Consider the following 16527-nt stretch of genomic DNA (forward strand, 5'->3'; position numbering starts at 1 on the left):
CAAAGTGAATTACCAAGGAAAATAAAATAAAACATGCAAATTTAAGTCTAATACAGTAATAAAACTGAATACAGATAAAATCTCACCCTCCGAGATGTTTCAATACGTTTCTTTCACAGACTGGACACCTTCCTAGTCTGGGCACAGTCCTTTCCCCTGGTACAGCCCTTGTTCCAGCTCAGGTGGTAGCTAGGGGATTTCTCATGATGGCTTCCTTCGTTTGTTCTCTTCCACCCATTTATATATCTTTTGCATAAGGCGGGAATCCTTTGTCCATCTCTGGGTTCCCACCCCTTCCTTCTCAATGGAAAAGCACCAGCTTAAAGATGGAGTCCAGTTCAGATGACATGATCACATGTCACTGTAAGACTTCATTACCCACTTGCCAGCACACAGGTATACGGGAAGACTTACAAGTAAACGGAGCCATCTACAGACAATTGTCCCGGTTAATGGAAGCCATCAAGATTCCAAACCACCATTAATGGCCCATACTTTGCATAATTACAATAGGCCCTCAGAGTTATATTTTATATTTCTAGTTTCAGATACAAGAGTGATCATCCTATTTGTATAAATGTATCGCACTCAGTAGATTATAAGCTTTGTAATGATACCTTACAAGAGACCTTTTGCATGAAGCAGATTCCAGTAACATTATATTCACACTCATTAGCATATTTTTATAAAATCATATACAGTGTAAAAAGAAAAGGAGTACTTGTGGCACCTTAGAGACGAACAAATTTATTAGAGCATAAGCTTTCGTGAGCTACAGCTCACTTCATCAGATGCATTTGGTGGAAAAAACAGAGGGGAGATTGATATACACACACAGAGAACATGAAACAATGGGTTTATTATACACACTGTAAGGAGAGTGATCACTTAAGATAAGCCATCACCAGCAGCAGGGGGAGGAAAGGAGGAAAACCTTTCATGGTGACAAGCAAGGTAGGCTATTTCCAGCAGTTAAAAAGAATATCTGAGGAACAGTGGGGGGTGGGGTGGGGGGGGGAGAAATAATATGGGGAAATAGTTTTACTTTGTGTAATGACTCATCCATTCCCAGTCTCTATTCAAGCCTAAGTTAATTGTATCCAGTTTGCAAATTAATTCCAATTCAGCAGTCTCTCATTGGAGTCTGTTTTTGAAGCTTTTTTGTTGAAGGATAGCCACTCTTAGGTCTGTAATCGAGTGACCAGAGAGATTGAAGTGTTCTCCAACTGGTTTTTGAATGTTATAATGCTTGACGTCTGATTTGTGCTACTCTGAAACCTGTCATATAGAGTGTGTGAGTGTTCTTCATACAGGCCCAGGATCATAGGCAAATTATCTAATAGTTTCTTTATTGACAAGAGTCATCTCTCAAACTCCTGACCTACTAGATTACTAATAATAGAAAATGGCTACTAAAAATACAAAGGTTCAACTCTTTCCAGTCTTCTGGAGAGCAGTAAAACCAATCTAGTGATATAGGGGCCAGTGATATAAACATAAGTGTTTCTGATGAAATGACCACACTCTTGGCATAGTTTTGTTTGGTTTGCAAGACATACAGTTCACTAGTTACAACAATGCAATGCTCCTCTTTATATAAAGTCTAGATTTGCCCTCAAAATGTTGCATTATGTCACTGAGTTGCGACACTATCAATAGAGAAATGGCCAAGTAATTGACTTAAATACATCTTTAATCCCTTCCCAATGGGTCCCAAAGCACTTTGCAAATTATGCCCTCATAGGAATCACTTCACTCCTGACAATATTCTTTAAAGAAATCTCAGTTTTTCTGAAAGGAAGACCAGCTGGATGACAGAATAGAATCTCAACAGGATTTAACTGTGGTGAATATCTGTCTCTTCACAGGTTTACCCAAAACTGGTTTGCAGAGAGGATTCCAGTGACTAAAGTGGATTTCACCAAAGTGCTGCCACGTTTCATATCTCTGTACATCTTCTCCTTTCTCAGCCCCAGGGAGCTGTGTGCAGCTGCCCAAGTCAACTGGCACTGGAAGTTTATAACTGAACAGGTGTGTTCATTGTAGGCCTGGTTCCACTCCCATGGCAATCAAGAAGAATTTTCTTATTGATGTTGATAGGAATAGGACCTGTAACTGGACATTTATAGCACTTTTAAGGCACACTACATACATGAAATGGGAAATCTGGAACAGCATGTTGTAAACAACATAATTTGCCAAAGCAATTTTGTATCCTGTATAGCACTCAGGTAAATGCTCAATTTTCTGAAGCATTTCATGTATCTGTCTAGCACACTTAATAATAATTGGAAAGATCTTCTGTACCAGAATTTTCAACTCTTTCATGCACTTGACAAAATAACCTTTCAAACTTTGCTTTATTTAATTCACTATAACAGATTACATTGTTGGAACCAGCTTCATCCAACCCTAGCAAGAACATCTCAATCACTAAAAGTATATTACACATAAAGGAATTTATATTGTCTCTTGTCAGAAGCTAATTCTCATTCTACATTTCATTCTGCTGCTTTGCTTCTATACTTAACCCTGCTTTGGCTTTGGTCTTTAAATGCACACATCAAGCAACAGAACAAAATACATAATTTAGAGCTATGTAGTTAGCTGGGTATCCAAAACTCTAATTTATAGAGATTGCGGTGGACCATATGGATACTGATAATGCCAGGGCTTAGCATTTTGGAATATCCACAATGCTACTGTTTGTTATGATCTGTCTAAATACATAGTGTATAGCAATGCTATTTATAGAAATTAAAATAAAAAATATTGATCTTCAGAAGCTGCTCACAGTGGTATAACAATTAGCCTACTCTTTCTCTTCCCCAGTCTTCTTAGGCCAAATATGACAATCAAAGGGACAAGAAAATGCCTTTATTTGCAGATTTCCAAATAACGAAGAATTTTAAAATGAAGCATCCCTCCGCTATCCCTTTAAAAAAAAAAAAAAAGAACAAAAACAAATGCACCCCTCTCACTTGAATTCATTGACATTATCTGATTATTCATCCTCAGGAACAGTGCCAGCCTCTCCATATAAGAAAAAGTCGCAGCAAGCTCTTTGAGACAGAGGGATCATGTATTTTTATTTGTTCTGTAAAAGCACTAGGCACTTCATAAAAAAAAAAATCTCTCTAACATATTTATGGAGGTGCCATGTTTGATTTATACTCAGATACTACTGTGATCAGTGGCAGTATGAAACCCCAAGATTAAATAGAAAGCTTTTGGTCCTCAATCGCATCTTACTGTCTCTCTTTTACCTCCTTCTTGTCTTAAGGACTGTTTGTGGGTGCCAAAATGTGTTAAGTTTGGATGGTTCCTGCCCTACACTCCAGCAGACAACGAATATAGTGCTTGGAAGCGACATTATATTGCGTGTGCAACCAACTTAGATTACTTAACCCCAAGAGAAGCCACTGAAATCTATGGGACCCTCAATGAAGCAAAAGCTGAAAATGAGGAGCAGGAAGAAAGGCTAAGAGAAAAATGGCTACGAAAAATTATTCGGGAGAGATTAGCGTTACATAAAAGTCAGTGGTATTAAAATAACGACCTCTTTCTTGTGAGATTAATGTTAAAATAACAAACACTGTCTTCTGAAAGTGATAAAGCAGCCTAAAGTATTAAAGCAGTCAAAGACCTTTTCTTAGGAAAACTTATCTGCGCAGATTTTTTTAAAATTAAATTTTTAATATCAAAAGAGTAAGAGTTGAAAATGGTAAATATAATAGATTTTGTTTCTTCTGTATGGTTGTTTAGTCATATTTGATATGCCTGTAGGAAAGGGATAAAAATATTCAAGCTTAATAGTGTCCAGTGGGGTTTGTAGTACATCTCAACTGTGGAAATAATAGAAACCTCAAACTGTCAGTGTGTGGTTGCTGACTTAATTTCTTTCCAGTCTGGCACAAATTGCTTTCCAATTTAGGAAAACAAAGATTTGAAAGGAAAAGACCCAATACCAGGATGTCCTGTAGAAATTTTAATTATATCTACAACTACAGTCAACACATTAAAGGAATCCTTGGTCAAGTTTAGGTCAAAATGTAGGTTTTGTAAAAAATTATTTAAATAAAACCTAAGACTAAAAGAAATATTTTCCTGGAATTCTATGATATATCAGACTTTTATTAAACAGTGCTCAGCGTATTGAGATTTATATCCACAAGTCTAATAATCAGTGTATTTTATATTAGATATAGATTGTGATTTTTTTTTCAGGCAACATGGTTCTCCCCCCCCTTCATTAATATTCATTTGAAAGGATATCACTATTCATATAGTTTTCATGGAGAGCACACCTTAAGTGATGTCAAATCCCCAAGTTTTCTCTCAAGTCTCATATTTGGCATTTTTCCTAAACCGCAGCACCTGGAGTCATGTGATTATGTGAGAATCTCAGTTTTCCTTTTTTAAACAGTAGGCTTCTAGTCTTTCCGGTTAGAGAGAAAAACTTGAAAATATGAATCCCAAGTCCTCAAAAAACAGAAGGCAAGTGAAAACAGTCCCCATGTTTTTAATCTCATGGCTGTTAAAACATTCTTATGATTTTTTTAAACTGAACTCATTATTTTTTTGAACTATTCAGGTTGTCAACACTACTTTCATTTCAGGTATTAATATAAGACAACTTCATTTTAGTAGAATGACCAATTCCTAGCCAAAAATGAGGAGGACTTTTCAGGCAGGATGTTCAGTTTAGATAAAATCTAAAGACTGCCCTGTGAAACTAACATGCTAATTTTCATATGGATTATTTCCCTAGTTACTGCATTGTTTCTCCTGTTAGTGTGTACTTACCCAGCAGTGGAAATATATGGGATTAAACAGCAGGGTCTGGTGATGCTTGTTTTTCAGAGGAGTTATTCAAAGCTCAACTGCCTTGGATGAGTGGTACTTGGAACTCAAGATTTTTAAAATCGCGATTACAGCCAAGTCAGGCACAGATGATCCAGGATCGGGCTAGACTACAGGCAGCTTTGCAACTAATTAGGGTAATTTCCCCCAAAATCTACTTGCATTTTATCCTTTGCAAATTGTTCTTTTTTTGTGCAAGCATTAAGTGCTGAATCCTGAGATTGGTTGGCGGTGCTAACACATAGATCCTATTTAAATCAGAACTACTTGAAATACATTCCACTTAATTAAAAGCAATTAAAACTCTTAATTGATTTATGCTTCATGTAACCCCACTGAAGTCAGCACAGACTATCGTTCACAGTTTATTGTGGACCTGATTCTGCCACCCTTAGTCATGCTGAGAAGTGCCCTACTCACTGCTTACTGCCTTTTGACCTCCAACGAGAACTTTGTGGCGTAAGATACTGTGTACCATGAGTAAGGCTGGGACAGCATGACCCTAAGTAATATGCGTACAATATTTTTGTCTGAAATATATATGATAAAGCATAGAGATCCTGTTATACTTGTATAATTATTAGTTCAGAATGGTGCACAGTGACAATATGTGGCAGGCTTTGTTATAGTAAATACTGGCAAGTGTAAGCGGCTGATCAACTAGGAGACTGATGCGAGGGAGCCACTCCAGCAAAGACTTAGGCTCATGAGCAACTGAGGGTACATCTACACTACAAAAAACAACAACCCCATGGTACAAGTTTTAGAGCACAAGTCACCGGACTCAGGCTCACAGGATTTTTGCTACGAGGCTAAAAAAAGCAGCGTAGAAGTTCCTGCTAAGGCTGGATCCCAGCCTCTGAGACCCTCCCCCTCCCTGGGACTCAGAGCCTAGGCTCCAGCCTTAGCAGGCACTCCTACACTACTATTTTCAGCCCAGTAGTGCAAGCTCAAGTCAGTTACTCATATCTTTATGTCTTTGCAGGACTGATTTTTGTGTCTACTGTGTGTCTCTTATCTCATAAATAAGATTGATTGGGTGTCGGTAAAAAGTCTGAAAAGTCATGGCACATGGCACTTTACTTCCTAGTAAGCTTATTTTCTACTGGAAAAAGCATTTATAGCCATCAGTTATTTTAAAATGCATTAAGACTTCAAAACACACACAAAAACACATCAAAAAGAACTGTTAAAATTGAAGGAAGAGACTTGTAAAACAACTATTTAAAAAAAATTAGAATCCCCTAAAGGTCATGATCTTTGCCATGGAAATCAGAAGTGACAAACATACAGACTTATTCTTAATATAGTTAATTTCATACTTGACTAAACTGTACTCTGATTACAGCTAGATTCAGTCTGTAACCCAACTTGTAAAGCAGTTGAGTACAATTAACATTTCTTTGTGCCTTGAAATATACATGCTAAGGTTCAAAGTGAGGCATTGGCAGCACAGAAAGTAAAAGTGTTTAGATGTAGCTGGTATGTGAGCCCAAGAAATATGCTACTGGACAATCTTCTTCTCACCCTCCACTATAAATACTGATGAACCCCCTCATCCTTGTGAAGCTCTGTATAGGATCAGTGCCTTAGTTTGTTTCCATATTACACAATTTAGAAGATTATGTCTGAGCCACTGTTAGAGTTGTAGTCTCAAGTATTGTTCTTCTGAGGAACTTAGTTAAATACATCTTACTTTGTGTCTGTCAATAATAATGTACTATCATTGGTAAAATAAGTTTAAGTTTTTTTTTTACTGGTAGATGCAAGACAGCATTTCTTAACTGTTGCATTATGTAATCACTGAACCATATGTTATTACACTGCATCTTACATATTACTCTCAGTATTTTTGTTTAAATGCTTTCAGGAAAAGAGTGCTCTTTCGAATCATACCCTTTCAATGCTGCTTTCTGAAGAAACGAAACCCGTAGCAAACTTTAATCTAGCAGTAGAGAAACAGCTTGTTTTGGCCTCCTTAAAAACTTTGCCCAAGAGGTAAGCAGGACTCAAGATTTTCAAAATGCTGGCCACAATCCCCAAACCACATAGAAAATGGTACCCAAAATGCAGTAATTAATAAGGGTGACAGAATACATTGTAGGAAACAGCACACAAAACTGCAGATCTTTGTGCTCACATCAGGTGGCTTTTAACACACAAACACCTTGATGGAGCTCAACTTTGTCCATTAGTTCTAAATAATTACCACATAGGTTCCCTCTCTTAAAGCTGTGCTGCTCTTCCTCTGGACTGGGAGGAGCAAGTCCATGAGCTGGCTTGCAGACAATAGGTCTGGCCCATGCAAAGTCCTCCATTTAACTGACACCACTTGGCCGTAATCCTGGGGAGGGAACTGAAACTTGAGGTTGGGTAAAAACTTGGTGGTGTTCTGTGTGAGGGTGTGACCAGAAATACTAGATTCCCACTCTAGATTCTTGGGCACAGATTGGCCTGAAGCAACCGTTCTGGAGCAACCATCAGCTGATCTGGTCTTAAACCACCACCCTGAAGTTCAAAGATATGGGGAACAAGAGACTAGAGAGGCTCTCCCATAATGCAGCATACCACCCTCAACCCTGTTACTGGTCCAGCCATAAAATGGGAACCTTGTAGAGCCATTTCATGCTAAGCCTGGATAGTGGACTAATGACAAAACTTTGAAGCCTAGAGTTGTACTTTTCATTGGCTAAACTACTTAGGGAGAAGATCCTAAAAATTCATTTTCTTTTGTGGACTTACAAAGAACAAATTAATTTGTTCTTTATGTGTATTGAGATTGTAAATTTAAAATCTTTTCACCACAGAGAAAATGAGGGCACTGAGGAGTATTTTCCCTATCACCAGCACTGCTAAGACATAGTGTAAAAATAAACACAAAAAAGAGTGCAAATGACTGATCTGAGGTATTTGGAACTCAGTGATCTCAAGAGGCAGTAGGTGATTAAGGTTAATTGTCTCACAGAAGTGGTGGCCTTCAGGAGGCATGGAATAGAATAATACAAGTTGCTGTAAATATATTTACAAAACACAACACTGCGTGTCTATTTATTGTAACTGAGGTTTAGACAGGTATTTACATACCATAATGGTTTATTTCTGCATTAAAGTAAAAAAGAAAGATAATCTTTAAAGGATATACTGCCTGAGTTTTTTCTTTTCCTTCTGTAGAAAGAATGTGACTGGAAGCAATTACAAACACTGTCAGTGTGTCTACCAAAAACACAGCAATTTTGCATATCCACTTGAGCCATATCTGGTTTTGATATCATCCAGGATTCCTGCATATGAGGTATGCATTTCTTCTAAGTTTTCTCTCTTTTTTGAATAGTTTGGAGTCCAAAGCAGGGGATGTACCTGAGACAGCAATCTGTTCACCCTTCCCCTGCAAAGAAAACATCCTTCCTGGAGTCTACTATAGCCTCAGTCCTGCAAATATTTTGCTCACATGAGTAGTCCCATTAAATGTACAGGATTAGGGTCTCAGCAAAAGTGCACCATAAAGGGAAGAAAAACAAAGGAAAGCATAAGATTAAAATGTCAGTAAAGTAATATTATGGGTCTAAATCAGTAGTTCTCAATAGGAAGGGTGTGGAGAAATGCTGGGGGTCTGTGTGGTGGGGCTGCAGCTAGCCCCCCTACAGGGAGCGGGGAGAAAGCGCCACACTTCCAGCCCCACTCCGCCCCACCTCCAACCCCATTCAGCCCCAGTTCTGCTCTGCCTCCAGGCCCAGCTCTGCCCTCATTCCCTCTCCGCGCCCATACCAGCTCTGCCTCTAGCCTCAGCTCCTCATCCGTCCCCCCTTCTGCCACTAGCTCTGCCTTCAGCCCAAGCTCTGTGCTGAAGAAACCTTTACTGTTCAGTAATTGGGGGAGGGGCATGGACAGATTCCATTACTGGTAAGGGGCAAGGGGTGACTGGATAAGTTTGAGCACCACGGGCCTAAATGAATCTCTAATGCAGAAATTCAGAGTTTAATAGGAAACTGAATAAAAAAATGCTGTCTGTGCATGTGTGTGGGCTGCACAGGTTTTAATACCCTGACACTATGTGATTTGAAGTAAAAAAACCCAAATCATATGGTTTAAGTACTAATTTGTGGAAGATGTTCAGTGTTATAGCTAATCAAAGAAAAGTCCAGGATGCACACTCCAAAACAGCCCATCCTGTATATTTAAAAAGTTGAATAAAATCTAAGTTTCAGCAAAGCATCAGTGGGAAATAAGTAGGAAACTAAGCTGACCACACAAGCAGTGTTTTATTGTTTCATGGTAAAGATTATGGCCCTGATTCTAAAAATCACGGTGTGTGGATGGACAGCTGTATCTGTACAGAACACAATTAACTTCCTTGGGGGTTCGCAAGGCATGCCAGACTGCTCATGCACAACAAATTGCAGGGGTGGCCTCGCTGATATTTTCCTTTCATAAAGGTTGTTGGAGAGATCATCTCATATCCATTGGCATTATGGGGCTATAGGACAAAGCTAAATAAAGAATTTCTCTGTGCAATTAATTACTAATGTGTAATGTGATGCATCCTACAAATGAATATTGAATTAAGAATGATATTTTTCTCAGGGAATTACAGGTTGAGAAAAGCAGGATTTATTTATTGAAGATATGAACTGATTTATTTCTGTAGATGGTGCTGGACAGCGTCAAACCTGGGGTGATTCCTGTGTTGTATGAACATTGCGGAATGACATTGGAAAGCCTCCTTTTTTACATAGAAAAGGCTCTGGATGGCCGAAAAGCAAAGAGTATAGGGATTTTTAGCGATGGAGACTCCAGAGAGATCAATTTACTTCAAGGTAGGGGCAGAGAAAAGCAGAGAAACTAACTGGGAACATGTCAATGCCGTATCATGCTTAGGTATTCCAAAAGGAGAAACAGCATGAAAATGAAAAGTTAATCAAACTAGCAAATTGGTCACTGATCCAACTGTAATGCGTTTCTGGCTGGTGGACCTCTGTACCTTCCATTGTAATCAATAGAACTCACCCCAGGAACAGGGGCTGCCTGGATGTAAAAGCTTGTAGGATCAAGGGCTTGGTAATTAGTTAAAAGCCAGAGAAAATATGACAAAAAGAGATGCCATGGTAGAGCCATCTCTGCTGTCATAAAAAAAGGAGATTAGACACATGATGCTAGTCCAAAGTAACTAAAGGTCTGACCATGAGGTTAAATAAGGGATAAAAGGAAGAAGAGAAAGAGAAACAAGTCAACACAGAGGTGCAAAGAAAAAAGTAATAACCAGAAGAGAGAGAATACATGGTAGAGAGAAAATAAATTTAGAGAAGAGGGAACAGGGAGAGAGAGAGAAGTTACTAAAGAAATGGAGGACAAGAAATCGCTCAGGTTTGAAAGTTAGCACATTGCCCTGAAAAAAGAGATTTGAGGGAAGACTGCGCTAAGTCATGGGAAGTGAAGTAATGGTATGAGTACAGGAGGGAAGAATTTTGAGCAGAATGAAAACCCTTATGGGCATTTTACTTATTTAATTGACTTTTATTTAAATGTTTTTCAGGCTGCAGAATCAGTATTGAGAACATTCTGAGCCCTGAAGTGAGAGAATTTTGGGAGAAGCTAGGTTGTGTCATGTCTCCAGAGGAAGGTGGTCATGTGGACATCTTTGTTCCTCTGGCAGCATCAGGTCAGTTTTGTTTGAACTTCTGCCATGACTGAGAATCTCCCACTCCATTGCGTACGTGTTCACTACTGAGTAGGGCTTGTTGCAATTAAGGCTGGCAGAAAATTGGGTTCTTTCTGTGGAGAATTTTGACTTTTTGTTGAAAAAAATCTGAATACTGGAATAGTTTTGTGGGAGTTGTAGTTTGCGTGCCTCTTGTCCCCATTCTCCTCTGTGGGCCAACCCCCAGAGCTAGATAACATCGCTCATGATCCCCTACACGTATGAGGCTTCTGTTATGCACAGAAGAATGACTGTGATGCATCGTAGGACATATAGTCCAGCCAAGAAGCCTGGCTTACAGAGGAAAAGGGGGACATAGGGCATCCAAACAGCTCACATTAGACATAGTGGTGGCTGAGAGGGGGACAGTTTAAAGTCAAACCAAACTATTTGGAACAATTTGGTTCCACAAATCACATTTTTCAGAATAGATTTTTTTTTTTTTTTTTTTTTTTTTTTTTTTTTTTTTTTTTACTTTGTCTGAAAGTTTTTGCTCTTTGCAGAAAAGTCAAAATTTTCCACGGGATGAGGTGGGGGGAAGAGAATCACTTTCAACCAGCTCTATTTGGGGCTGGGGCAGGGAGAGTCTCTTTGTTCTGTGTTTGTACAGTACCTAGCACAAAGGGGACTAGGACTAGAACTTATAGGTGCTATGATAATACAAATGATGAGGGTACAGAGTCCATTAGAAAGCAGAATAGTTTCACACAGCTGCTGAGCTTAGTAAAGAGGCAGATATATTCTATTTCTCTCATTCTCTTCAATTACCTCAGTTTGTTTGGGAGATATTAAAGGTTGATCTTGCAAGTGCTGAGCAAGCGCCAGAATCTGCCATTTGCTCAGCCTTGCAGGGTCACCCCCTTAGCTGGCATCAAGGCAGGTCATTACAAGAACTAAAGAATAGTATCCACTCCTATTTTGTTATTTTTCTTGTCTTGGAAGGAATAAGATGCACCTCAAAGCTCTATTCTTTTCAGGGACCCCACAGTCTCACAATGTGCGTTTCTTCATTGACATTAGAACAAAACTGGAATTATTTTTCTTCATTAGGGATCTCACGCCAAAAACAACAACTTTTCTAGTTTTTTGTCCATGTTAGTAGATGTGATTGTTCCTTCACAGTGTCATTTTGTTAAGATACACAGGACATCTTTCATGCCATTGGTAGATATAGCAGAGTTTTCAGCATAATATGATAAAAAGCATAAAAAGTACTGTTGATTCACAAAGACATGAATTTTCATCTAGCCTTGAAAAAAAGTTTAGATCTCTTTTGGTTTCAGATGAATAGTAGCAGCATGGAGAAAAAGAATTGGCTAATGTACTGTAGCAGCTATGATATGTTAGTGACGTAAATAATACAGAATTTTATGAACTAGAAAAAAGAATGCATCTTTTCAGAGGCAGGGATGGAAGTCCTTTCCCAGTTGACTCAGCTAACTGGTGTGCTCTTCAGAACCCCCACAGGAATTGCAACTGGATCTTATCAGCACAGTAAGTACGGAAAGTTGTTATACACATTTATAAAGGGAGATATGTGGCACATCTGGTATTTGGCCACATTTTACGTGGCTCGGAGAAATTGAGTCAGCATTCCCCCAGTAAGAGAAAAATGATTTGTTTACAACTTAAAAATAAAGACTTATTTTGCCCATAAGCAAAATAAGAATTATTAGATAAAAGCAAGAGAAAATTATTCTAAACCTGCTTTTGGAAAATGACGGGTAGAAGTAGGTGTATAGGGGAAAGATGTTGGCATTTGATTAATTTTAGATGGCTAGTATGATTTACTGAAGACCCAGTGTCATACTCTAAAATCAAATCACAGATTTACACGATAGTGATCTTCAAATACTTGAAAGGCTGCCATAAAAAAGATGGAGAAAAGGTGTTCTCTTGCCACTGAGGTTCAAGACGCAATGGGTTCACACTGCAGAATAGCGGATTTAGATTAAATCTCAGGAAAAACTTCCTAATTGTAAAACCAATAGGACAATGGAACAGACTGCCTGGAGAGATTGTGGAACCTCCTTCTCTGGACGTTTTCAAAAGGAGCCATCTGTATTGGATGGTTTAGATGCAAAAACTCCTGCATCTTGGCATGGGGTTAGATGATCCTTATGGTCCTTTCTAACCTATAATTCTATAGGTTTATAACTTTGGCTACACTATTCTGCCATATTTTAAAAATTCCATTTCAGGAACAACTAAGTACAATTTGATGTAATACTATCTGCCTGTCAGGTTAGCATAACGAAGGACAGAGGGGTTAAACGGTAGGTGTCTCAAAGTATACATTGAGCAGAGTGAATGGGTGAGAAGAGAGGATTGTCTGGTACAGCCACATCTATATTCAGATGCTTCAAGGTCCCTGTGTTCTATGGACCATGCAATGCATGAAAAAAGTGTAATTAGCAGAGGTTTCAGGTCCTGAATAAACCTGAATTTGCAAAATCCATTATGCTTTCAAAAGGGGATGTGTTTGACATTCTGTCACAGATCACTAAAAATCTATGCTTGGTGTAGTCTTCTGATTCAGCATCAGAAAGTCCACTACCAACAACTTGTAGTTCTGGAAAGCCATAGGTATAATCATGGTATCAGAAACTCAGTCAGTCTCCTGTTAAAAGGGCATCAAACTCTACTTTAGTGTCAATTACATTTTATTGCCATACTAATAAAAGTCAGAATTCTCCAGAACGATCTGAAATTTACAGCAGAGTAAACCAGGAAACAAAATTAATTTATCATAATACTGTAACCACTTTTTGACCAGAGTGGTTAGCCAACATTTTGGGACTTGCATATTGTTTCTGATGGAAGGAGAAATTGATGATGGAGTCAGGTATTTCTTTGATCCAGTCCTGTTTGTTTACTAAGAATGTACAAAGTCCTGTTTCCCTGAACACAGTAGGAATCAAACAGGAGATAGTTTCTTTGGTCAGCGTTCCAAATCTCTCTCAGGCAGTACTCTACTCAAAAACTCATACTTCAGATTTTGTTCACAGTCTAATGCTATCCATGCTTCTTAATTCCCTCTGTGTGTTTCTGCTGCAGACACACAGCTCTACCAAATCAATACACCAGCTCCTGCATTGCTAATCAGTCTCCAGGGAAACACCTAAGACTACATGTTTCAACTTCTACTCAAGCCTTGCTGGGTGCCTGCATTTTGGGTTGTGGGTTCTATTGTTTCAGCTAAATGTTCCATAAAGGAGCTTGATTATTTCTTACACATATGCTGAATGAAGAGCAATGGTTACATCTACCAGTTTCAGTGAGGTTTTTGCCTAACACCCATCATAAAAATATCAGTCCTTAGTGAATGGCTGGGAAAACAGAAGGATGGACCTCCCACCTCCACCTACTTCACTGAAGAAAAACTACAGATATGGCTCAGACTGACAGAACTCCTGGAGGAGGTACTGAAATCTGTTCGGAAGCAGATGCAACCATATTTAAGTGAGCTGAAGAAGAGTATTAGTGACAGGATTATTGGTAAGATTTGTCGTTTTTCCTTTTTAAACACTTATAAAACAAGTACTCCCTCAAAAAGGGTAAGAAAAAGACTTGAAATCTCTCTCCCACCCCACAAACTTTCATGGAAACATCACAACTTTAGAACTTGTCTCTTCCTTTCCCCTTTTCTCCTGTATCTATTTTGATGAGAAAACATTGTCTTCTGTGTCTGTGATGCACATTGTACATGACAAGTATTAAAAATAACCTGCTACAGAATGAATACTTCCAATGCATGTGTCAGCTAACACAAAAGTGCAAATGAATGGGAGAGTTATCTGCATGATCAAAACAAAGAGTGCTAAAAAAGTTATTCAGTTGTTTTTAATAAAGTATTATATCCTTCAGCAAACTAGGTCATTTGGTAATAAGTATGACTGCCCAAATATATGGCATGTGAACTTGCATTAAGATGCTCAGACCAGAAACCATTGCATACAGTTTACCTAGCTTAGGTCCCTTCTGTATCAGTGCATGTGTACTATGACACCAAGACTATCTATTCCCAAGAAAAGCCTTGTCAGAATGAATGCTCAAAAACAAGAGCATTGTGAGGATCTGTAGATGTTACATTGGAAGAACTCCAATTACTGATAGGGCAACCTACTTTTCTCCTAAAGGGATGTCTTTCAGCACACTCTACATTCAGAGTATCAAGCAGTAAACTTGATGAAGAGGGTAAGGTTATGTTAAATGGGTCTAGGAAACCTCTCTCAAAGTTGTTTTCTGACCCCAATGTCTGTGTTTAGACAATATCCTTTAAAGCTGCAATACAGGCCTGCTGACAAGGGGAGGGAGGTAGGGGGCAAAGGGGGCAATTGCTTTTAAATCGGCCAGATGGGCCACAGGGCTCCTAGGTGTGTGCGGGTTGGTACTGGCAGTAGCAAAGGCAGCCAGGCGGGCATGTGGAAGCCCTGGCCATGCCAGAAGAGCATGCCCAACAGCTCGCTGGGCACCAGCAGTGCAGCCGGTAGCAGCTTGCTGGGCACCAACCAGTGCAGGTGCAGCACAGTCAAATGGCAGGTGGACCGTGGGCCCAGCTTGTGCAAGTGTGCACCAGCTGCCGCATATGGTCCAGCTCCGCACCCATGTGGTGACGCCACGCTGGACTAGCAGCAGCGTAGGGCTCAGCTGCAGCCTGCCCTGCACGATGTGCAGCGGCAACCCATTGACTGTTCTGCCCTGGAGCCCAGAATTGCTGTCAGTAGGCCTCCTGCCATAGGTCTGAGATGTCCCTATACTGGCATAATGCCAAAGAAATTACTCTGCTTGACTCAGATCTCAGGCTGAGTTTGCAGGGCTAGCAGTGGCAGGTAAAAAAAATATATATTTTTCAATCCAGAAAGTGAGCACATTTGCTATCGTGTGATTGAGACAAAATTGTGGGACCTGGCAATGCCCTGTCTAGAGTGCTTTTTCAGAGCAGACACACACTTTGACCTTGCCTACACCGGATTTATCTTTGCAGTGTCTAAGGCATTGGTGCAGCTACATCACTGTAGGTAGACTAGTAGCTAAAAACCCCAGTGTAGACAAGTTCCCTTTTGTTTGAATGCCCAACAAAATGTTAGCCTGTATGTGCGGTTGCCTATTTCCCTGACTGGAATATAGTGACTATTGTTAATAGTCAGGCTATCAGGCAAGCTTACCATATCTGTTTAAAGGACTAACTTACAATTAATGATCTTGTATTTTCAGGTCAGTTTATGTTTGATGCCATGAGCAGAGCTAAAGTACATACCAATAGAGAAACAGCCCAGACTTTCACTGATGGATTAGCTGAACTGTCAAAAAGAAGCTATGTAAGTAAAATTGCAAGGTTTTTAATAGTCAAATGAAGTGGTATTTAAGGTTATTTGCAGATCTCTTCCCATTTCAATGACTGTTGTACTAGGCTTGATGAATATTTGAGGATTTTTTTTTTTTAAGTTCAGATACCTATTGACATGCTGGATCAGCCCACAAATACATAGGTAGGTGACGATCCATAGCTCTGAACAGGGTAGTCGCATGGACACACTTGCTTTTTCCTGGTTTGGAGTCCAAATTAGCAACAAGTCCTTTAAGAGTGGATGCTGAATGGGATGCTGGCACAGACTGCACAGTGCTTCAGACTTTCCTGGTCAATCAGCCACTCCAATTAAATATGAGAATCAAAATCCTGGAAGGAGTGACAGAGCCTGTATCTCCCAATACTAAAAGAAGCCATCCTGCACTGGAGAGAGAACACAGCATGAAGAGGCGTGGGATTCCTACTGAGGACAATTCTGAGCACTGTTCTGGGTGAATAGAGGTCATGATGGTGTGATGGATTCCCTGGAGTGCAACCTGGAACGGGGGTTCCACTGAGCCCTGTGGCTTACCAACCTGGGATCCCTCGCACTGTGATGCTGTGAAAAACTGCAAACCTCTCCAGGTACTGCACTTATACAGCCATCCACAGGCAGGGA

At 39.6% G+C, this 16527-nt stretch overlaps 1 protein-coding gene across 5 annotated transcripts in view; it reads left to right on the top strand.

Annotated features, from left to right (window-relative positions):
• ECT2L (epithelial cell transforming 2 like) overlaps positions 1-16527 on the top strand; it is a 58874-nt gene that overhangs the window by 6761 nt on the left and 35586 nt on the right. For all 5 annotated transcript variants that reach the window (XM_038393863.2, XM_038393858.2, XM_038393862.2 and 2 more), the window contains exons 4-13: positions 1869-2031; positions 3284-3536; positions 4864-5000; positions 6734-6861; positions 8035-8155; positions 9509-9677; positions 10394-10519; positions 11960-12052; positions 13874-14056; positions 15776-15879. In XM_038393863.2, coding sequence (XP_038249791.1) covers positions 1869-2031; positions 3284-3536; positions 4864-5000; positions 6734-6861; positions 8035-8155; positions 9509-9677; positions 10394-10519; positions 11960-12052; positions 13874-14056; positions 15776-15879 — 1477 coding nt within the window. The remainder of the gene's footprint in view (positions 1-1868; positions 2032-3283; positions 3537-4863; positions 5001-6733; positions 6862-8034; positions 8156-9508; positions 9678-10393; positions 10520-11959; positions 12053-13873; positions 14057-15775; positions 15880-16527) is intronic.

The sequence above is a fragment of the Dermochelys coriacea genome, chromosome 3 (assembly GCF_009764565.3).
Source record: "Dermochelys coriacea isolate rDerCor1 chromosome 3, rDerCor1.pri.v4, whole genome shotgun sequence".
Classification (NCBI taxonomy): Eukaryota; Metazoa; Chordata; order Testudines; family Dermochelyidae; genus Dermochelys; species Dermochelys coriacea.